At 34.7% G+C, this 21,988-nt stretch overlaps 5 protein-coding genes across 5 annotated transcripts; 2 read left to right on the plus strand and 3 right to left on the minus strand.

Annotated features, from left to right (window-relative positions):
- Positions 1 to 4,714: 4,714 nt before the first annotated feature.
- Positions 4,715 to 5,969, plus strand: LOC108835422 (transcription factor ALC-like). The gene is made up of 5 exons (XM_018608679.2): positions 4,715 to 5,178; positions 5,298 to 5,369; positions 5,432 to 5,497; positions 5,580 to 5,645; positions 5,743 to 5,969. The coding sequence occupies exons 1-5, from the start codon at positions 4,909 to 4,911 to the stop codon at positions 5,944 to 5,946; spliced, it is 678 nt and encodes a 225-aa protein (XP_018464181.2). The 5' UTR covers positions 4,715 to 4,908; the 3' UTR covers positions 5,947 to 5,969.
- A 34-nt stretch (positions 5,970 to 6,003) lies between these two features.
- LOC130495579 (DNA polymerase alpha catalytic subunit-like) lies at positions 6,004 to 6,722 on the minus strand. Its single transcript, XM_056986990.1, has 4 exons — positions 6,713 to 6,722; positions 6,525 to 6,613; positions 6,350 to 6,424; positions 6,004 to 6,268 (listed from the first exon to the last, which is right to left on the minus strand). The coding sequence occupies exons 1-4, from the start codon at positions 6,720 to 6,722 to the stop codon at positions 6,131 to 6,133; spliced, it is 312 nt and encodes a 103-aa protein (XP_056842970.1). The 3' UTR covers positions 6,004 to 6,130.
- A 5,567-nt stretch (positions 6,723 to 12,289) lies between these two features.
- On the minus strand, positions 12,290 to 15,215 carry LOC130496550 (DNA polymerase alpha catalytic subunit-like). Its single transcript, XM_056988671.1, has 13 exons — positions 14,951 to 15,215; positions 14,761 to 14,869; positions 14,536 to 14,655; positions 14,159 to 14,452; positions 13,967 to 14,056; positions 13,711 to 13,829; positions 13,560 to 13,632; positions 13,417 to 13,473; positions 13,242 to 13,334; positions 12,931 to 13,053; positions 12,756 to 12,853; positions 12,451 to 12,663; positions 12,290 to 12,358 (listed from the first exon to the last, which is right to left on the minus strand). Exons 1-12 carry the CDS (start codon positions 15,082 to 15,084, stop codon positions 12,561 to 12,563), a joined length of 1,413 nt encoding a protein of 470 aa, XP_056844651.1. The 5' UTR covers positions 15,085 to 15,215; the 3' UTR covers positions 12,290 to 12,358; positions 12,451 to 12,560.
- Positions 15,191 to 17,134, minus strand: LOC130495580 (DNA polymerase alpha catalytic subunit-like). The gene is made up of 10 exons (XM_056986991.1): positions 16,885 to 17,134; positions 16,721 to 16,798; positions 16,541 to 16,624; positions 16,360 to 16,434; positions 16,198 to 16,262; positions 15,976 to 16,066; positions 15,702 to 15,890; positions 15,458 to 15,621; positions 15,259 to 15,373; positions 15,191 to 15,196 (listed from the first exon to the last, which is right to left on the minus strand). The coding sequence occupies exons 1-10, from the start codon at positions 17,098 to 17,100 to the stop codon at positions 15,191 to 15,193; spliced, it is 1,083 nt and encodes a 360-aa protein (XP_056842971.1). The 5' UTR covers positions 17,101 to 17,134.
- Positions 17,135 to 19,731: 2,597 nt separating this feature from the next.
- Positions 19,732 to 20,301, plus strand: LOC130495581 (agamous-like MADS-box protein AGL36). The gene has a single exon (XM_056986992.1). It carries the CDS (start codon positions 19,732 to 19,734, stop codon positions 20,299 to 20,301), a length of 570 nt encoding a protein of 189 aa, XP_056842972.1.
- Positions 20,302 to 21,988: the final 1,687 nt, after the last annotated feature.

The following is a 21,988-nucleotide window of genomic DNA, read 5'->3' on the forward strand; positions in this document are numbered from 1 at the left end:
CGAGCAAAAAGAGCTACATAAATAGTATTCATAGCGAATATTATCTAATATATAAAATGATATCCAAAACTCTAATTAGCATCAAATATTTTAAAAATGAATCAAAAATAAAATTTAGGTCCAAAGTGTATAATATCGTACTAATCAGATAAATATAAAATTAGATATAAACTAATCAATTCCTAAAGTTTAATATCAGAGCAGAATGATGAGAAATCAGCCAGAAACCTAAATACCTTTCGAGATATAAATGAGTGATATGTGACACAGATCGAATCAGAAGATTTTGAGAGTTCATTTTGTGGGATAAAAAATTAGTGTAATCTTCAACTTGAAGGAAAAAAAATATGAAGTATCAAACAAGAATCCCACATTAGAGTTTAGACAAAGAATCATAGCAAAAAAAAAAATATTTATACTGATGCCCAATTTTGTCAGAAACTCGTCGGAAGACTTTATCTCCAAGGATTTTTTGAGAACTACCAATTGGGCGGGAAATAATAGGACGTAAGTATGACATCGTCAGAATTTACCGACAAAACGTGTTCTCATAAAAATTTCTCGCTAACGTTTGTCGGTAGTTGCCTTGGCATTCCCAAAAATTTTCAAAAATTAAAAAAAAAATACCGAAATAACGAAAAATAAATAAAATAATAAAATATTATAAAAATATCAAATACTTATTACATAAAATAGAAAAATTGAAATAAACATTAAAATTATCAATACTATTAAAACAAAATTAATATTTATCTACTTGCAAGTAGTCTATGTTATACTATTCCATTTAATAACAATTAGCATTCATATATTTTTGGATGTACCCTATATTAACTATTATTAAATATAAACTTAATCTTAACATAATAGTTAGTTTTTAATATCCCTAACACATTATTTAGTCAATTGAAGTAAGTGTCATATTTAACACATAATTATACAAAAAAATCAAAATCATAATACATATATATCGAACCAAAACCTTAACTACATTGTATATCAAACCAAAAAAACTTACAAGCTCTAAACAATTTACACATGTTCAAATTCAAGATTAAAGCCGACAATGATTCCAAAGAATGACATAAATATGTATATTTACAAATATCCAACCATGTGTAATAGAAATTTACCAATTTTTTCATACTGTTTCATATATTATACCAATTTATTTCCGTTTCTTTCCTGCTAAAATTGTGTTAGATTCAGTTTTTTTCATACTGGATTGTAAATATTTATTTTTAGATCTTATCTGAGATTTGTTTTTGAATTAAATTGTAATGTAAAGTTTTCAAAAATATTAGATTTTGATTTTATATATTTGATCTCTTAACAACTTAAACAATATGCACTTTCTTGCATCTCCAACCCCACTGCAAAATTTATTGTAAAATTGAGTGGAGAATACAGTTATGAAGAAGCAAAAAAGACATTACTCTAAATATAGAGTAACACTTTTTTATTTGTTCATAACTGCATTCTCCACTCCATTTTTCAGTAAATTTTACAGTGAGGTTGAAGATGCATAACCAAAATTATTCTTGTGAGATACTTAAGAAAATTTATGTATAACTATTAATTTTCAGTTATGTTGTTTACATGTATATTTATATATTAGTATATCTTATATATGATGTTATTTATTTGATCCGTATGTACTAAATAATTGATAAGGACTACTTGATTGACTAAAATAATAAAACTAATAAGTTAGCATAAATGTAATTTGGCTTAATTTTTTAGACATACATCAATTTCTTTTACGACAGTCAAGTTTATACATCTGACTTCACTAATAAAAACCGGGTTTGTATCAATTTAGTTCTACATGTAAGTATTGACAAGTTATACATGGATATAATCCATTTTTAAACAGATCCGTTTATACGCGTGATTCATGAAGATATTAAACTAATTTTAAGTAACTAATGCATTATATTTTATTTATTAGTCTAATAAATAACGATCTATGTTTAATAATTCGTGTATATACTACTATACATTAATTAAAAAACAAATTATTCAAGACCCTCACCAGATACATAAAAATATAATCCTTACAGTTAGAATATTAAAATTAGATATACATATATATATAAGTAATATATATATTCAGATATTAAAATTAATAATAGATTCTGTTAGTATTTAATATATGATGGAACATGTTACTATTGATATTTTTATGAGTATAGTTTTTACGGGTTATTCGAACAGACATAATATATCTATCAAATATAACTAATTGAAAATATATTAACACAATTATATCATAAAAATTTACATCAACAAAAATTGATGCAAGAGAGTATGGATCAATAGTATAATTAATTTTAAAATATAATTTATATATATATATATATCAAACGGTAATAAATTAGGAATTAGATATATAATTAAAATATATATAACAAAATTAAAATTAATAATTTTTAAATGCCTAATGTGAGTAATAAAAATAAATTTTAAGCTTAAAATAAACCAAAAGCCAAACATCAAAAAAAAAATTCTAATAACATGTTGACAACAAAAGCAAACTACATAAATTTAAAAAAAAAAATTAAACGTGAATCATTAATTTTAATCGACGTATACGAATCGTGGATGTGGAAATCTATTTCTTTTTTAGTATCCTCTTAAATGTTGATCTATTACGCTGACAACAAAATATAAATTATTTTGACTGGAAATTTGTATATCTAACTTTTGTAAAATTGGAAAGTAGTTTTCATAAAATATCCACCATTCATCTAAATGTTCATGAAATAGAATGCTTTACATATAACAACTTAAGTCAAATCAGATTACACATCAGATCACCCATCGGTTTAATCGGTAGCCAAATCCCGGGTTTTAGTGATTTTTACAGGTTTTATAAGATTTTTAAATAACAATTTTTTTTTGAAAACCAAACCATATTACATGTATTATCCAGATTGGATTTGAAAATATTGAATATAACGCTTCATGTATAAGATTTAAATGTAGATGCACAATCAAAAATACCAATATAACCGGAAGTTACGTGGAAAAACGAATTTTTATTCCTAATGCAAGATGGTCTTTCAAACTGAAAAGAAGTCAATTTTCTATACGATTTTTCTATGTAATGGCTATCAATAAAAGTTAAGATCAAAGCTTAAAAAGTTGGTCCATATTTGCTAAGTCCAGTCTTACAATTATACATCGCACTATCAAAAATCACTAGACTTCAGATTTTTAAAATATAACGATAATAGTGTCTAAAAAATATTATATATCAAAAAGTTTTCAATAATATATGATATATATAGAAAAATAGGTTAAAGTCAAACCATGAATGATAGAGTAAACAAATTTATGTTTTATCTAACAATATATTCAATATTTAGCTGACTATCAATAATACATATTAATTGGTGTTATGTAACATTGAATTGTGTTGTTTTTAATTTGTCTAAAACAATATAAAGAGTTCACAGTTCTATATGTTTCAATTAACTATAACTAATAATATTTTGAAAAATGATTAAAAGTGAAGTATTTATATACAATTTAAAACACCATAATTACTGAAACAGAAATACCAATCAAAAATTATGTAAGAAAATAGATTATTGTTACTAAAATAAGTCACCAATATATACTGAAAATTTTGAAACCTAATGTGGAAAATATTTTTATTCTTTTTATGTGTTCGTAAAATTAAAACATCAAATAAAAAGTTTAACAAATCCGGACTGCACTCTGATGCAACAAGTGTGTCAAACCAAACATCAGTAGAAAGTTTAACAAATATATTAATACTATTAAGATTTAAAACATTTAACCATTCAGCCTAAAAACTTAAACATAGTTCTATACATTTTACTTTTAAATGAATAGAATAAAAATAATTAATCTCATACATTAACATCAAAACGTAAAAATAGTTTATGATATTTTTATTAGATTTAAAGATAATAATATAAAATTATTGGATTAGATCTTCTACACATTCATAGTGATGTTTGGTTTTAAATTTAAATATAAAAAATAATGATATTGTCAAATGATGATTTGTTATTTATATTTTTTCTAAATTATATTTTTGTAACTGAATTAAAACAAAACAAAAAATGATTTTTGATTGAACTGAAAAATACAAATAAAACCAAATTAAATCAAACTAAAACCAAACTGAATACAAACCAAACCAAATAAAATTAAACTAATTTGGGTTGATTTTGGTTAAACTTTTTCCAGATCCAAATAATCCAAATTTGTAATTAAACTAATGTTCACCCCTAGATGGTACGGAAGTTTAATTTAATGAAATAAACAAAAAAAAAATCTACCAAAATGTATACCGTTGATTATCACCTTCCACGAGACAAACTTTACTTGTGGAAAACAAAAACCTTTTATTGTAATTTGTCAAAAATGGTGAAACTCTTGCAAGACCTTACTTTTGAAGTGATTGCCCTTTTTCATGTTTAGTCATAATAAATAACTAAAAGGAAAACTGTATTATTTGTGATTATCAGTATCCTATATTATCAAATATGAATACTCTTACTTGTCAACCGTTCATTTACTGATCTTCCACCCATCACTGCTCTATAAGCTTATATCATTTAAAAAGTTTAATAAAATATCCAAAACTGCATTTTTTCTTTTGGGTAAGAAATCTTATTATTATTTTTATTAAAGTACAAAATCATTATTATATAAGTATAAAGGTGGAGGAAAAACATAACCATAAAGGTTGAACTAAATAACAAATTATTAATGGGTACTCTTAGTATACTCATAAACAGTAGTAATGTGAGACACTACATTATGTCTAGAGAGATTCACCACTCTCACTCACCCTCCCTTATGAGAAGAGAACGTCACACGCCTACAATCCTTTTATTTTATTACCGGTAAAAGCCTCAGTGACTAGTGATGATGCAGAGAGAGAGAGAGTTGGGTAGTTCCGACGACAGCCACTGTCTTCCTACTCCATGTTCATCCGACGAACTCTCTAGCATTCTCCGGCAGATTCTCTCACGTGCTCCGACGACTCAACCTTCGTCCCCACCGAAGAGAAACGTTTCCTCCGCTGAGATGTTCGACCGGAACTTCTCTTTCGTTTCCGGCGGAGCGGTTTCTACCGTCGCCGCCGGCTATGCGGTCGCTGAAAATGGGGAAGACAAATGTGCTTTTGAGGACAAGGTGAAAAACTTAACAACAACACTAAAGAGAAACTACACTCGCTTTGTGTAAAGAAAGAACATAAACAGAACTAACTTTTGTTTTTTTTCCTTTTGTAACGGTAACAACAAACACTAAAGAGAAATGGAGTCAAACAGCGAAACTCGTTGAAGAGAAACATTGATGCACAGTTCCACAACTTGTCTGAAAAGGTTTCTGTCTTTTTTTTTATATATTCTTGATCTAAATAAAATTGAATCTGAAAATATTGTAGAGGAGGAGGAGCAAGATCAACGAGAAAATGAAAGCTTTGCAGAAACTGATTCCCAATTCCAACAAGGTAAATAGAAAATTCAAATATTTATCTTTCAGATCTTTTATCTAGAGAATGAGAAACCTTTTTTTTATTTTTTTATTTGTAGACAGATAAAGCCTCAATGCTTGATGAAGCTATAGAATATCTGAAGCAGCTTCAGCTTCAAGTGCAGGTTTCTTACTAAAGATCATATACAATTCAAAGTCTAATCTGTAAAAATTAAAAAAAACACATATCATCTGATTAACTTTATTTACTCCATAATGCAGACTTTAGCCGTTATGAATGGTTTAGGCCTCAACCCTCTGCGACTACCACCAGTTCTACCTCCTACGCAGACAAGGATGATCAGTGGAACCTTAGAACAAGAGCTCAACTTTGAGACTCTGCTCGGTGCTCCTCACTCGCTGGCTAACCATGAACCATCCGAAGCAACTCAGGAAATGTGCTTTTCCACAGCCACTCTGCTTTGAAGACAACGTTGAGACAGTGAAGATGATTTCAAGTCAAAGATCTCTTATAATCTAGTATTTGCTATATTCCAAAAGTTCGGTTGTAGTTGTGCTGATAAAACTTTAGGACCAAACAAAATTTTTAATGATGTCAGAAGGTGATATAAATTTAAATTACATGCGATGAGAATAATTATTACAACTATCAAAAGAGGTCCGTGAGTTGCACCCATCCGTAATCACACCGGTCTCGGAAACTCCGAGCTATTGATGCTGCTGACTCAACCGCAGGTCTAATCTTCGTCATTGCTTTCTCTACTTGAATCCTCACACCAACATCCATCTGCTTTTTTTTTTGAAATGCCAGAGAGGTTATTAATTGATTGTGGTAACTAACACAAAGGAAAAATTGTCAAGTAAAAACCTTTTCTGGAGAGCACTGTGTGTCTAAGATGTGGCAAAAGTATGACAGCTGCACGTACAGGTCTGCTTCAGTGTACTGTAAAAATAAGACAAGGCTTGGAATCAAAATGTTTTGTTCTATGAAGCAACAGAAAGAGACGAGTTCTTAGCAGGTGGTGATGAGGGCATGCATATACCTTTCTTAAGAGGGTTCCATTACAGCTAGGATAGTTTGGGCAAACTGTTCCCCTTTCCCGGTCACCGAGCAGACTATAGAACTCAAGAACTCGAAATCACCAAACAAACTTTCGTATTGCCTTAGAAAAATATCTCAAAAACTAAGACTCTGATCTTTCACACAAACTCGTGATAGATTCAACCTTACATGCTTTCATATATATAGTAGTAGAAAAACCTATTCCTAATAGTAATCTACTTTCGATATATCTTAATCCTTATAGATAATCATAATCTTATTAGGATTAAGATAACTTCCACTTCAAGTTAAACCAAGCTTAAACCAACAATCTCCCCCTTAAGCTTGACTTCATCTTCTCCTACAACTTGCATTCCAATGAGACGCCTCATGTCTTTGAACCGAGTCCGACTTAACGACTTTGTAAGAATATCAGCTCTCTGTTCACTTCCGGGGACATACTCAACTTCAACTTGATCGTTCTCAACGCACTCCCTTATGAAATGAAACCTCCTATGTATGTGCTTGCTACGTCCATGGAAAACAGGATTCCTAGTCAACGCAATTGCAGATTTGTTGTCCATTTTTATAACCACTTTTCTTTCATCATCACCCACGACTTCATGAATAAGTTCTTGGAGCCACACTGCTTGTTTCGCGGCCTCCGTGGCTGCCATGAACTCAGCTTCACACGATGATAGCGCCACAATCTCTTGCTTTTGAGAACACCAAGTTATGGGGCTATTTGCAAGGTAGAAGATGTGTCCGGTCGTACTTCTTCCATCGTCAGCATCGATATTGTGTGAACTGTCACTAAAGCCTATCAGATCATGAGTCGTTGCTCGACCAAACCGTAGACCAAGTGAGACAGTGCCACGCAAATACCGAAACACTTGCTTTAATGCTGCTCCATGAGACTCTTTAGGTTCCTGCATATACCTACTTAACACACCAACACTAAAAGAGAGATCAGGACGTGTGTGTAGTAGGTATCGAAGGCATCCAATGCTCCGCCTGTACTCCCTTTCATCTATATTTCTCTCTTGCGGAGATTTAGAGAGTTTCACATTTATGTCCATTGGTATATGAACAGAATTACAGTCAACCATTCCGGCTTCTTCAAGAATCTTCTGCGCATAACGACTCTGTGACAGAGTAATACTCCCATTAACCTGTCTCACCTCAATACCGAGATAGTAGGTTAATCTACCAAGATCACTCATCTCAAACTGTCGAGCCATCTCTTCCTTAAATGCCACGATCAACTCCAGAGAAGATCCTGTAACCAGTAGATCATCAACATAAACACACACAAGAAGAAGACTACTTTGATCCCGTTTCGTATAGAGTGATGCTTCTTTAGAACAGCGAGTAAAGCCTAACTGTTTCAGGACTTGATTAAGCTTTACATTCCAGGCCCGAGGTGCCTGTTTCAAACCGTAAAGAGCCTTGTGCAGTTTATAAACCTTCTCCTCTTCTCCTCTGATCGTAAATCCTTCAGGCTGGCAAACATAGACTTCTTCTTTCAGTTCTCCATTCAGAAACGCTGTCTTCACGTCTAAGTGGTGAATCTCCCACTCCTTAGATGCAGCGAAAGCAATTATTAATCTGATAGTCTCAATGCGAGCTACAGGTGCAAACACTTCTTCATAGTCAATGCCATAGCGTTGGACATATCCTTTTGCCACAAGTCTCGCTTTGTATTTGATGATCTTACCATCCGCATCCCTTTTTATCTTAAACACCCACTTGAGTCCTATAGCTTTAATCCCTTTAGGAAGACTAACGAGAACCCAAGTTTTGTTTTTCTCAATAGAGACCAACTCTTCTTTACACGCATTGATCCAAACCTTTAACTCTTTGGCCTCTTCATAACTTCGTGGCTCATCATTTAATGCTAGAAGTAGCTTCATTCCTTCCACATCTGACAGCAATACGTAGTCGTCCAAATATGCAGGTCTCGTGCTTACCCTGCTTGACCTTCTCTGTTCTGGTTGAGATTGACTCTCTTCATCATCTTCCACATCTGCTTCGTTAACATCATCACCTTCGCTCACAACCTCTGTTTCTGATTCTTCTTTATCAGATATAGGTAATATATCAATCTCAAACGTACTCTGTTCCATATTAGCCGTCACAGTCTTCTTCCAGTTCCATCGCTTATCTTCCTCAAAGTGCACATCACGACTCACAACGATTTTATTACTGTCGGGATCAAGTAATCTATAGGCTTTAGAGCCTGGTTCTGTTCCCAAGTGTACAAGACATCTGGATCGATCATCAAGCTTCTTCCTTCCTGCTGTCTCTGTTCGTGCGTAACATACGCAACCAAATACTTTCAGATGCTCGATGTTTGGTTTCTTGTTCCTTAATGCTTCATACGGTGTCAAACCGAGCAGTGACCTTGTTCCCACTCGATTGATCAGGTAAGTGGCATGCCTGACTGCTTCCCCCCATAGACTATTTGGCACTCCCATATGTTTTAACAAGCTTCTCGTCATCTCAAGCAACGTCCGGTTTCGTCTTTCAACAACTCCGTTCTGCTGAGGAGAGTACGGAGCCGTCATGTGTCTGTTAATCCCATGTAGGTCACAGTAGTCTCTGAATTCGTGTGATATAAACTCTCCACCTCTATCACTCCTGAAAGTCCTTAGCACCATCTTTGTTTCTCGTTCTGCTATACCTTTGAAGTTCTTGAATTTTTCAAAAGCTTCACTCTTTTCTTTGAGTAGTATAGTCCACATGTATCTCGAGAAATCATCAATCAGTACGAATACATATCGCTTCTGTCCAGGTGTGGCTGGAGTAATAGGACCGCATAAGTCTCCATGAACGAGTTCAAGTGGTTGTGTGGCTCTGTACGATGTAGCTTGCGGAAAAGTCTTCCTTACTTGTTTACCAAGCAAACATGAAACACACGTCTCCTTTTCAATGCATATATCAGGTAAGCCTACGACCAGATCCTTGTTTTTCATCATCTTCATTGTCTCAATGTTGACGTGCCCTAGCCTAGCGTGCCACTTTGATGACTCTGTAGGCACCGAGACCTGTAAACACAGAATAATATCTGCTTGCAAGCTTACCTTATACAGTCGATTCTTTGATCTCTTAGTCTTAATCATCAAAGCTCCCATACGATCAAACAGCATCAGAAACTCGTCTTTCATCTTTACCTCACATCCAGCTTCAGTAGCTTGCCCCAAACTTACAATGTTGCTTCGTAGGCCAGGAATATAGTACACATTGTTGAGAGTTTTCTTCTCTCCTTCTTTCAGTACAAACCGTATTGATCCTTTGCCTTTGATCTCAATCCGTGAATCATCTCCAAAACGAACCTTACCGGTTATACTTTCATCAAGCTTATAGAAGAACTGTCTATTTCCGCTCATGTGATTAGAGGCACCGTTATCAAGATACCACAAATTCTCCATATTATCTTCGATATCAAAGCTGCTCGGCTTCACTTTTCCTTCATTAAGATATACTATTTCATGTACCATCAGGGTATCAGCTTCATGTGTATCTTCTTGCTTCTTTTCAGTCGTTTCCTGTAATTTAAGCATACGATCAGGACACTCCGACGCATAATGACCGGTTTTATCACAGTTGAAACATGTGATATGACTCTTGTCTCTTTGTTCTCTAGGTGCACCCTGTTTGTATGCTTCCCGTTGGTTGTAGAAACCACCATAGCGTCCTCGTCCTCTACCTCCTCTTGAAGGTCCTCGTGCACCGCGTCCTCTTCCTCCACCATACTTTGAATCTTGAGATTCACCATATAGAAGCTTTTCACGGTCATCATGTTCTTCCACCTCTTCTTCTTCGCTTATTCTCTCTTCGTACGCTTTCAGTCTGCCAACTATATCCTCAAAACTGGTTACTTTAAGATCCAAAACCTGTTCAAGTGATGCTACCATATGGATAAACTTCTTTCTTGGTAGACTTTTCAAGAATTTCTTGACAAGTTTTGGTTCCTCTATGACTTCCCCAAGAGAAGCACACTTTGAAGTAATTTCAGTTAGCTTTCCAACGAAACCATCGATGCTATCTTCGGTCTTCATCTTAAGCTTGTCAAAGTCGGCCATAAGTGTCATTAAACGTGCTTCCCGCACTCGTTCAGCCCCGACATGTCTTGCTTGAATAGCTTCCCAAACTGTTTTTGCAGTCTCAAGTCCTCCTATTTGTAAGGTTAAAGCTTCAGGTATAGATTGGAAGATCAACGCGATAGCCAAGTTATTCTTCTTTTCATGCTTGATCCCCGGTTCTATAGTTTCCCAAACTTCATTGACCTTGAGAGCAATCTTCATCCTCATAGCCCACACAGTGTAGTTGGAAGAACTTAACATTGGAAACTTGATAGACGAAGGTCCTGTTTTTTCTTTGCTCATCTCGATTTCGTCTTTGACCTCTGCCACGGTAGTAGCTTTCTCCATAACTCTGTTTCGATAAAGTCTCTGTTTTAATAGAGGCTCTGATACCAATTATAGAACTCAAGAACTCGAAATCACCAAACAAACTTTCGTATTGCCTTAGAAAAATATCTCAAAAACTAAGACTCTGATCTTTCACACAAACTCGTGATAGATTCAACCTTACATGCTTTCATATATATAGTAGTAGAAAAACCTATTCCTAATAGTAATCTACTTTCGATATATCTTAATCCTTATAGATAATCATAATCTTATTAGGATTAAGATAACTTCCACTTCAAGTTAAACCAAGCTTAAACCAACACAGACGAAAGTTGGGGCTGCGAGTAGTGTGTTTGCAAGACTCATCGTCACACTGTTGAACACAAAATGTAACAAGGAAAGCTTTCATTAGCCTTGACTTAGTAACCACAGGTGAGAAGGTTTTTTTTATATTCACCATCATTATGCCTTTGTAGTACATTGACACGAACCCATCAATCTTCCTTTTCACCTGAAAATTCATGATAATTATTAAAAGTTAATTATTTACCAAATCAAAGGATAAAAAAGGTTTAAGTAGAAATTAGGATCCAACCCTTTGCCTTACCTGGTTAGCTATCATTGCAGGGGATATTCTTCCCTTGCATTTCAAACAGTGCAGTTTAAGCCAGAATGTAGAAGAACCAGACTTATTACTGATCGACGCACAAACTGAACTAGAAGTAGATGGACAGTTGAAAGAAGCAGAGCAGCTGGGGCATGTTAGTGTTAACGGCTCACAGCTTTTATATCTGCGTTTTTTTTTGTTACATTATGTAAATTACGTTGTTGCAGATTCTTGGAGAAAATTAGCAAATTACAAAATTGGATTTAAGATATACATTACCTTTCTTCATCGCTTGTAGCAAACAAGAGGGATGCACAAGGATCACTGCCAGTAGTATCGTTTGATCTGCTTTGATACTATAAAAAAACAGTATTTCTAATCATTTATCAGAATTGGAGATTGGCTTTTAAATGAAAGCTGGTTTTACCTTTGATGAGTCAAGTCCTAAACACTCGGCTAACCTCTCAGGACTTGTTCCCTGAATCTCTGCGCATAGACGAGACACCACGGGATGAATCTGCTGCGCCAGGTAGTAATCTATGTCAACCAACCATCTGCTGTCTTCTGATTTCACCTCATCAGGATGCCTAGCGCGTTTGGCAATCCCTGCTGAGCTGGCAGAGCTAGCATTGCCCTGCTTACAGAAGGTTAAAATATATTTTTTTAATTAGTAGGAAAACGATTGGATATGGGATAATAATATTAAGCTGGTCTTTTTGGTTTGGGAACCTGGTCATAGCAGATTATATAAGGTACAGTATCCTTAGCACTGAAACCTTCTTTGAAACCATGTTGCCTCATTCTGAGTGCGACCTGAGTGAGAAGCACACACTCAAAGTTTAGTGAAGATGTGAAATAACGTGGATAATAATAATAATAATAATAATAGCTCTCTCAATACTTACTTGAACGTGTGGTTGGCTTTTGGAATCTGGATAAGCTTCAGGTGACTTAGACAAGGCCTTGGTGATGACATACTTTTCAAGTGCAACTGGCCCATTTCTCATTTCCTCTTTTATCTGTTGCATTGATCAAAGCCACATGTTAAAAGATGAAAAAGAAGAGTAAACTCCTTCACAAGTTCGTTATGAATTGCTTCAACAACATCCTCACACGACCTGAAAAATATGACAAGATTTTGTTGTGTGTTTGCATGAGAGAGAGAGAGTAAAAAGTAATATTCTTGAGTGAATGTTTACAACATATATACCCTCCATAAAAGATCTTAGCCAAGCATAAATCTCCAATTTCCTTGGAGAGTAAGCTCCAATCTGGACGAACCATATCCACACCCTTTCTTTCAATTTCCTGCATTGGACCAATGCGTTTAGTATCCTAAAAAATTTTCTGAAAAAAAAAGGATGTGTAAATTTAAATATTTTTACCTCGCAAGTCTTCCCGTCTTTGAACTGCAACTTGACGCCAGCATACTTCTTTTTTCTTAGAATTAGCATTCTCTTATATATGCCATCACACTCAATTTTCATACATCTGTACTTCTTATTGACCTATAATATTAAAAGAGACAAGGTGAGACCCAACTTGAGTTATCCATTAATTGTCTTTCATGCATCAGGAAATCGAACATTAAAAGTTGCAACCATTAAATGAATATTTGGTCTAATCATATAGTATATAGCTTCGTTTTAAGGGTGAAAAGCTGGAGATAAATCTATTATATTATCCAACCTCCTACCTCTTGGATGACTTTTGTTATGATGGTTTTGACCTCTTCAATATCATCTAGTCCACTGTGAATCATGATTGAATCTGTGTCACCATAAATCACCTGCGTAAAAAAGCAACATGTTCAATATTCCCCCAACATGTTGACACATTACATTACTGAAATGCATTTAGTCCGGTGATACCTCCAGGTTTAAATGATTCTGCACAAGATCTACGGTTCTTTGCAGGATCTCCCTTCCCTGCAATGTTAGGGAATTAACCGGATTTCATGAAAAAAAAACAAAGAAAAATTTGTCACTAGAATAGAGAAAAAAACATAACTTACCTGCAGTGTTATGAGTTCTGCTAAAGGCTTAGCATAGAATCTTGAATCAGAGAACCCCAGACATCCATACATGCTTCCGTTTAGAATGATGAAACATTAAAATATAAAACATTATTGCAAAGCAGAATGCTAATACCATTAAACACAAAACCTATTGGCTGTGAGTTTTAATGCCTGCTGCCGAATGTCAAGCTCCCAGTACTTGACACCTGTTTCCTTCTTCATCTTTTGTTTGACACGTTTCCTTAAACTGACCAAATGTTCCATCAACTAAAAACAAAGACAAGAGATATAGAGAGCTACAGATTAGAAGATATTGTCAAGGTTAGTTTAACTGAACTACAAAATGAAGCAATCACTACCTAAAACAGATAATAATAAAGCAACTAGTGTAAAGGTGAATATACCTTTGGAAGAACTCCAGGTGTCTGACTAGAAGGTAAACGAGGAACACCATCTTCTGATCGTGGTACAGTCGTGAAACATATATTATATTCCTGAAATTACCAACGTACGTTATGCACACAAATCAAGTGGAAACAGTAATTTCAAGGCTTGAGAAATAGAAAAAATTAAACAGTCTGCTCCCGCTACTTAACCTGTATAATAGACGGGTATAGACTATTGAAGTCAAGAAGCAACACATATTTGTCGTATAAGCCTTTCTTTGGCTCCAAAACCAATCCACCAGCGTAGGCTGGACCACCCTTCTTTGTTTTTCTGCCATCATTTTCCAGATCCAAGTCAGCATCCAATTCATCTACACTGTGGCTGATTCTTCTTTTTGATGACTTTATATCCTTCATACGTTGCGAGATTTTGTCTGGGAGGATGTACTTTCTCGAGTGGAATGTATGTAGTAAGTAGTATTCAGTTCTTTGCGCCCTGGATCCCTGGTAAGGAAAAGAAAAAAAAATCAGAGCGCATAACGTTTCAGGAATAGAGAGAGTGAGAGAGGTAGAACAGGAGCCAGTACTTGAAGAGTTTTCCCCCAGAGGTTGCCACTTATGTTAGTAAGCTGGAGAGTGAGAGGAAGAACACTTAGATGAAACATGAGCTCCATGGATAACCATGCATCTGTCTGCCCACATTCAATCTGAACCGAAGAAAACCAAAAGGAATCGTAACCTGTCGTCCCTAGTGAGGAAGTACCAGCTCATATGTATAAAAAAAGACTGAGGAGACGAATTAAAGAACTTACAAGTTCCACAAGTGTTTTAGAGGACTGAAACATTTTCGGAATGTCATTAGGTGATAAGTCTTCCCTGTCCCGGTTCAGCTGTGTCTTTGAAAGGTCTGTTAACGAATAACTGACCTGCAATAACCAGAAGCTTATTAGGTGAGGGACTACGCTTTATCACTCTGCTTGTAAGAGTTGAAGATCATCATACATAATAGCCCCAGCAATGCAAGACATGAGCCCAAAATTAGTGTTCCCTTTAAGCCTAGGCATGAACGAGCGTTTGAGACGGCCAATTTTGGACCACATGCTACTCAATACTTTGCAAGTCTGCACAGTAGTCATTCAGTTAAGTCATCATCACAACAACAAAAAAGAGAGAGAGAGACTGAGAAAATGGACTAAATGATGTATATAATGCATTAAATAAAAACATTATGTCTTATTAATGTTACTTCTACTAACATAAAAATTAAAGACACAGTCATATTTAGATGGTAAAAAGATTAGTTGCTTTGCCTGGGCTCTTTGGAGAAGGACATCCAGATCAAACCTTGATATATTATGCCCCACAAGAACATCACTGTCCAATTTGTTCAACTCCAGAAACAATCGGTTCAGCAAAGCTCTTTCACTGCAGTAAAATAAACAAAAAAAAATGTTGGATGAAGCAAATAATAGGACCAGTACACAACAACAATAGCTGCGGAATGAATACCTGTTTTCAAAACTTAAAACACTGCAGCCGTTCTTTGAATTTCTGTTAGCCACTTCTTTCTTCCAACCAATTGGGTAGCTTGTTCCATCAGGATTCCTAACGACAGTGAAATGAGACAGAACACCAGATCTCTTTCTTTCTGGACCTGGCATTGGAGCGTCAATCTGAAACACCAAAGGACATAAAATATCAAGCTACTAAGAGAGTGTCATTTGAGCAAGAAAAAAAAACATTTTTCACAAACCTTGGCGTTGTGAAAACAGAGAACAGAGGCCGAAACAATCTCGGTGATGTTGTGCTTTTCATTGACTATAGTCTTTAAGTTTATAGCTGTGACGACAGCAGGAGGAGGATGAACCACTTTTTCCTCCGGGACTAAAACAGTGATAGCCTTCGGAGATTCAACAGTAACCTCAAACTTGCACCAGCTCACCTGCACAAGTGTTCAAGTCCTCATTATTTGGAGATAAAACATAAATAGAAATAACTAGCAAGATACTATTTTTAAGGCTTTTTACTCGTTGAGAAGCTAAACTAGTAGAGAAGTTTGAAATTTTCAGCCAAGAAGGTCCCATGATCTTCCTTTTAAGTATAAAAAGCTCCAAAGCACTGCCATATAAATTGACATACATACATAGTTAAATAAGAAGCTTAGAAAAGACCAGTAAATGCAAAACTAACCGATCAACTATTAAAAACAGGGAAAGGTAAATAGAAACTCAGCAGTAAGAAACTAAAACCTGGTGTGAGAGCCGAGCACAGCGCAAAAAGACTCCCCTTTAAGGTCTTCTGGAAGTGCAGGATCCTATGATAACAACAGAGACAGACAGGTGTTGAGATGTAAGAGAATTAACAACAAAAAAAAGACAATTTTTAGAGTGACTTAAAGCTTTAAAAGGCACCTTAAATGGATAATTTATCTTCAAAACATATTGCTCGCCAGCTGGCACATCAGGCCTCTCAAATGCATAGCTTCTCTGATATTCATCCAAGGAGAGAGCAGAGTAGAGAGTAAAAAAAGAAAAGTTTTTGCTGCTAAACAGTACATGAAAAGTAAAAAGTAAAAAGGTAAAATACCCAAACCTTGACAAGTGCCATGCTATAATTCGAAACGTCGAGTCGTAACAGTTGCTGAGAAATCTCGTTCTTCAGTCCAGATGCCATTTCCTAAGAAGACAAGGTCAAAAAAAAAACAATATATAATAGAGAAGATAGGATATTGCTTCGTATTAGCGTGCGACACACGTTAGTCACAGAACTCACATTTGGAATAGCATAAACACATCTCTGCATGTTCTTAACTACAACACAGCAACTCTTGTACGTATCTCCCGTTTTAACCTAAAAGAGAGGGTAACAGCCGAATTAATAATGCTCTATATATATTAACCATAAGGTCAAAGGAGAATTAAAAATGAGTGAGTCACCTTCCCAAACAGATACACTGTGCCCATGCTCGCGCCAAAAGCCTCCTCGTAAGCGTCGAGGATGTAAAAACGAAGTGAACCATCATCAGCAGCATCCAAATCAAATCCCGATTCATCCGTCGGCTCTGGCTCCTCCTTACCTTGGAAGATGGGCAGTTCCAGTCCTAGGGAGTTCTTCCTACTCGATGACGCCTCCGTCGAATTGTCGCCGGCCATTTTTTTCAGTTTCTTCTGATTTGGGGTTTTTTCAGTATCCAATTTATAGGTTTAGGTCGATGGGGATGGCGGGGAAATCTATTTTTATTTTGGCGCCATTAATAACTTTTCAAGCCCGATCAGCCTAATATTAATGGGCTTCTGTTATACGTTAGCTTCAATTTATTTTCTAAGGGAAGATCAGTGTTTTGAAACCGGATCCGGACACGCGGTTGAACCGGTAAATTCGATGATCCGAAATAAATCCGGTTCACGTTTTGTGAAAAATCCAAAATTTAAAAACCCGCAAAAATCCACAGAAACCTACTAAAATCTGAAATCCGGTACCGGTTGAACCATTGGTTGAATCAATAGATAACTTTTACATTTTCTAAAACTTTTAATTATTTTTAGATTCTCTTTTATATTTTAAATTTCCAATTAAAAATTAGGTTTCTTTCGGTTTTTTTTTCATCGTTCTTCTTCTTCTGCTAGTCTCTACTGACTATGTATCTTCTGTTTCTTCTTTCTTTTTTGTTTTTTGATTATTTTATTTATTATAAATCTGTAGTAAAATCTATTCTAAGTTTTAAGTTTTATAACTCTATTCTTTGTCGATTAACAAATAATTTTTTTTGTTTTACATTTTTCTAACTTAAATAGTCTAAGCTATTTTTTTATAGTTTGTATATCAAATGAAATGAAAATATAAAAAAGTAAAGTTAAGTATTTTTTAAATGTTTTTTAAACATAAAATATATACCTATCCAAACTACTATTTTATGTTTTAGAAAAATGTAGATAATATTAACTTTAGTTTCTATATTTTTATTTTCATAACTAATATATTATTATATAACTAAATTGATTTATTTATTAATCCGCGGTCGACCCGATAACCCAGTGATCCGGTAAGTAGTCCGGTTCAGTGTTTGGGTCGGTTTTCAAAACGTTGGAGAAGATAGAAGCATGTAGAGACTCGTGCTGGGTGCATGGACAGACTCGTGTTGTGGAAGAGTCTTTAATAAATGAGGAAACGTTGTCGTATTACCTTTTATCAAAAACATAATTAAAAATAATATAATCAGAAAATATCTGATTCAGCTTTCGTCTCTAAGCTCTCGTTCTTTTTTTTTTTTTTTGAACTGAAAAGGGTTAAACTCGGATAATGGATGATACAAACCTAATTTTGGGTGGAGATACAGCCCACGGATAGAACCCTCTTTTGGACATTCAAATGAGCCGAAAACAATGAATTCATATCCGTATGCCAATAGAAATCGAACCTAGGACCGTATTAAGACCGAAGCTCTCTCAAGTACCACTAGGCTAACCCGCTGGTTAAAGTTCTCTTCTTCTTTCCAACCCTAATCTCAGTGCATTGATTAAGCAAGCTTATCTCTATCAGATGGATCCATAATTTTACTATTCTTATATCTATTGGAATTCTTAAATTATCTGTAATCCGGCGGATATTCAGATCCAGATTTTGATCTTTAAAATAAATAAAAAGTATATTAATATATATGAAAATAAACTAAAAGCGAAAATGTATATAATGTTTTTGATTATTTTTATGTATAATATTACAAATTATATAGATATTATTATTTTATAATAATTATTAAAAATTACGGATCTAGATATTCGGACTAAAAAATTAAGATATTCAGATCTGTTTGGAACACATCCTACATTTTACTACCAAGATTCGGATTCAGCCCTTCGAGATATATGGATTTTTGAAAGGATCCGGACTGGATTTCAGATCAAATCCGGATCTCGGATAATAAGCATATTTTTGTACTATTGTTAGAATTTTATGAATTTACCGTTCGATGAATTTACCATTGGATATGATCTGTAATTATCATGCTACTACGCAGCACTAGCTGGCAACATTTTATTCTAAATTTGCATTGACATTTACTGTTTTCTTGGTTCTTTAATTACTTCAACAAAAGGAAACAAATCAGATACAAAATAATATCTAAAATTACATGATTGTTATCTATTATATCCAATGATTATCTGACAATTGTAAAATCCATTTAAATACTATTTTATCATGATATTAAACAAACTCGAATTTTGCATCTTCAATTCTCCATTTATATTGACAATTTCTAACTCTTTTCTACAAAAAACACACAAATATTACATAACTTCAAAATTATGAACAAGTGTTAAAATTTAGTTTTATAAAAATAAGATTAATATACTAATACAAACTAATTATAGAAACTTAAAAACATAACGATAGGTGGTAATAAGAAATTTCACATAGTGTAATGAGAGTCTGATATTACGTATACAAATCTTATCACTTTCTTTGAGTAATTAGTGCTATGTTGCGGTAATATATAATTGATAGTTACAAAAAGAGTATGTATATATATAATATCAAGTATTTTTCAAGAAAAAACAAAAGAAATTGCACTACTGCCAGCTCATAAATAATGTATATACAGACTTGATATTATAATATACTTACTCTTTTTGTAACTATCAAATTATATATTACCGCAATTTAGCATTAATTACCCAAAGAAACTGATAAGACTTGCATACAGTACCTAGTACCAGCCTCTCATTACGCTATATAAACAAGAGAAGTGCCAACATATCTCTATCATTCACTTACATACAACAATGCCAAGGGGAAAGTTAAAACTAGAACCCATAACTGATGACTTTGCAAGGAAGCAAAGTTTCAGAAGAGGAAGAAAGGTATTATCAAGAAAGTCAACGAGCTGGCTACTCTCTGTGGTGTCAAAGCTTGTGCGGTTATCAACAGCTGCGACAATACGGAGCCGGAGTTTTTCCCCGTCAAAGGAAGGCGCTAAAGAAGTGTGCTTGAAGTTTTTGGATGTTCTGCCCGAGCAACGGGACAAGAAGATGTATGACCAAGAGAGGTATCTGTGGGAGAGGATCCAGAAAGAAAGAGAGAAACTGATGAGGATAGATGAAGAGAATCGAGAGATTGAGGTTCAAGAGGTTATGTTCGATCTTCTCAAGGGGAAAGCGATGTCGCCACATCACTATTCTGATCCAGGTTTTATTGAAGCACTGAATCTTATAATTGATGATAATGTCAATAAGCTAACTCACAGGACCGAGTTCCTCGAGCCGATTGGTGCTCTTAATGTCGCTGTCACAGATGCATCTGGTCCTGTTGTTGGTGATGTGGACCCTTTTGCTGTCGGACCGAGGGTTTGGTAAGTAACCCTACTGAATTTTATGATCATATGCGTCAATATGATGGTATGGATATGAGTGTGAATGAGCAAGCTCATGGTGGTTCTAATGATCATGTTCATCATCAGAATATGAATCTTCAAGAACCATTTCAATACCAATCTCTTGGTAACTTTTATGATCAGACCCAGCCTAGGTTCAACGGTTCGAGCCAGGACATGTATACATGTTTGAGTCTTGATCAGGGACAGAGTTCAAATCAGTATCCAAATCAACACCAATCGTTGTTGATGGGACAACCTCAGCAGATGAGTGATGTTCAAGCCAGCGTTGCTTCAATGGACGACAACAGCTACTGCTACCACCAATTACCAATCACCAGTCAGATGCCTGTCACAACCACCACCACCGCGCACCTGCCGCCGATCTTTCTGATCATAGCATCGATAATAAGTGTTAGCCAACATGGTTTGGATTTGAACTAAATGTGTGCGTTTGCATTTCTGAAATTTCATATTGTAATTTTAAAGGTTTTTGCCTTTAAATCAGTTATATTATTATCATTATCAGGCAGTATTGTATCGTGTACGATATTGTCTTTGAAAGTTTATTATTTCGAAAAGACTTTTGTTTTTGCTATCAAATCACATAAAGATTATTGTTCCCTAAGGTCGCGAATGAATAATGCTAATGCAACGAGCATTTAGCAAACAAATATGTTTAGCCAAACCATTGATTATACGACACTATCTTCCTATTGACACATGTCCATCGAAATAGTCACTGATATTATTAAGGATAAATGATGATATCCTCCATTAAGAAACGATTCTCCAATGATTTCTAATTTTCTCTCACTAGTCAGAAACATATTTACAAAATTGAAAGAAACAGTCTGTAATGATTCGTTAATGTTTTCTCACTGAGAAAAAAAAGATACATGATCCACTGATTCATATCGATTGAAAAACAGTCCTCAAAAATACTTAGTGTTTCTCTCACTAAGCAAAACATATCACATTATACACCACAACTCATGATTAAAACATGTCTTCAGCTGTTCCTAAACCAATCTTAGACTACTTCCATTGGAGGTTGTAGCAAAGAGGTTCTTAAGTAAAAGCAGAAAAAAATAAATCAAAAATGCCTAAAAACAAGAGGAACCGGTGTCAAACAAGGAGCTTTAAGAAATACTAAAAACCCCTAACGTGTCCCTCTTATTGGATATCACCTCCATTCTGTATGTCTCTCTCTCTCTCTCTCTCCTTCGCGAAATCCTTTTTTTTTTCTTTTTCCTCTCCAAACTCGATCTCTCCATCTCCATCTTCTCTGTCGATTCTTCAATCTCTCCATTGGTGTAACAGTCTCTCTTATCTCTGTCTTTGTCGGGCTTCTCCAAAATCCATCCATGAAATCATCTTGAAGGTTCAAATTCTTTGTTTTTTTTGTAATGATTTGAAGCTTGTGAATCTCGTTAGAATTGAAATTTGGTTTCGTTGGGTAGAACCTTAATGGGTCGTAGACCATTTTATGAATTTGTGGGACTAGATGTTAAAGTGGTTCATGTTCATTGACTTGTTCATGCTTTTGTATAATCGGCCTGAGATCTGTGGATCCAAACATTATTGAAATGGTCCCTAGAATTTATCCAACTTTGAAACGCTTCTCTAACATATATACCACATTAAACTCACCACATGCAGAACAAAAA

This window comes from Raphanus sativus, chromosome 6, assembly GCF_000801105.2.
Source record: "Raphanus sativus cultivar WK10039 chromosome 6, ASM80110v3, whole genome shotgun sequence".
Lineage (NCBI taxonomy): Eukaryota > Viridiplantae > Streptophyta > Magnoliopsida > Brassicales > Brassicaceae > Raphanus > Raphanus sativus.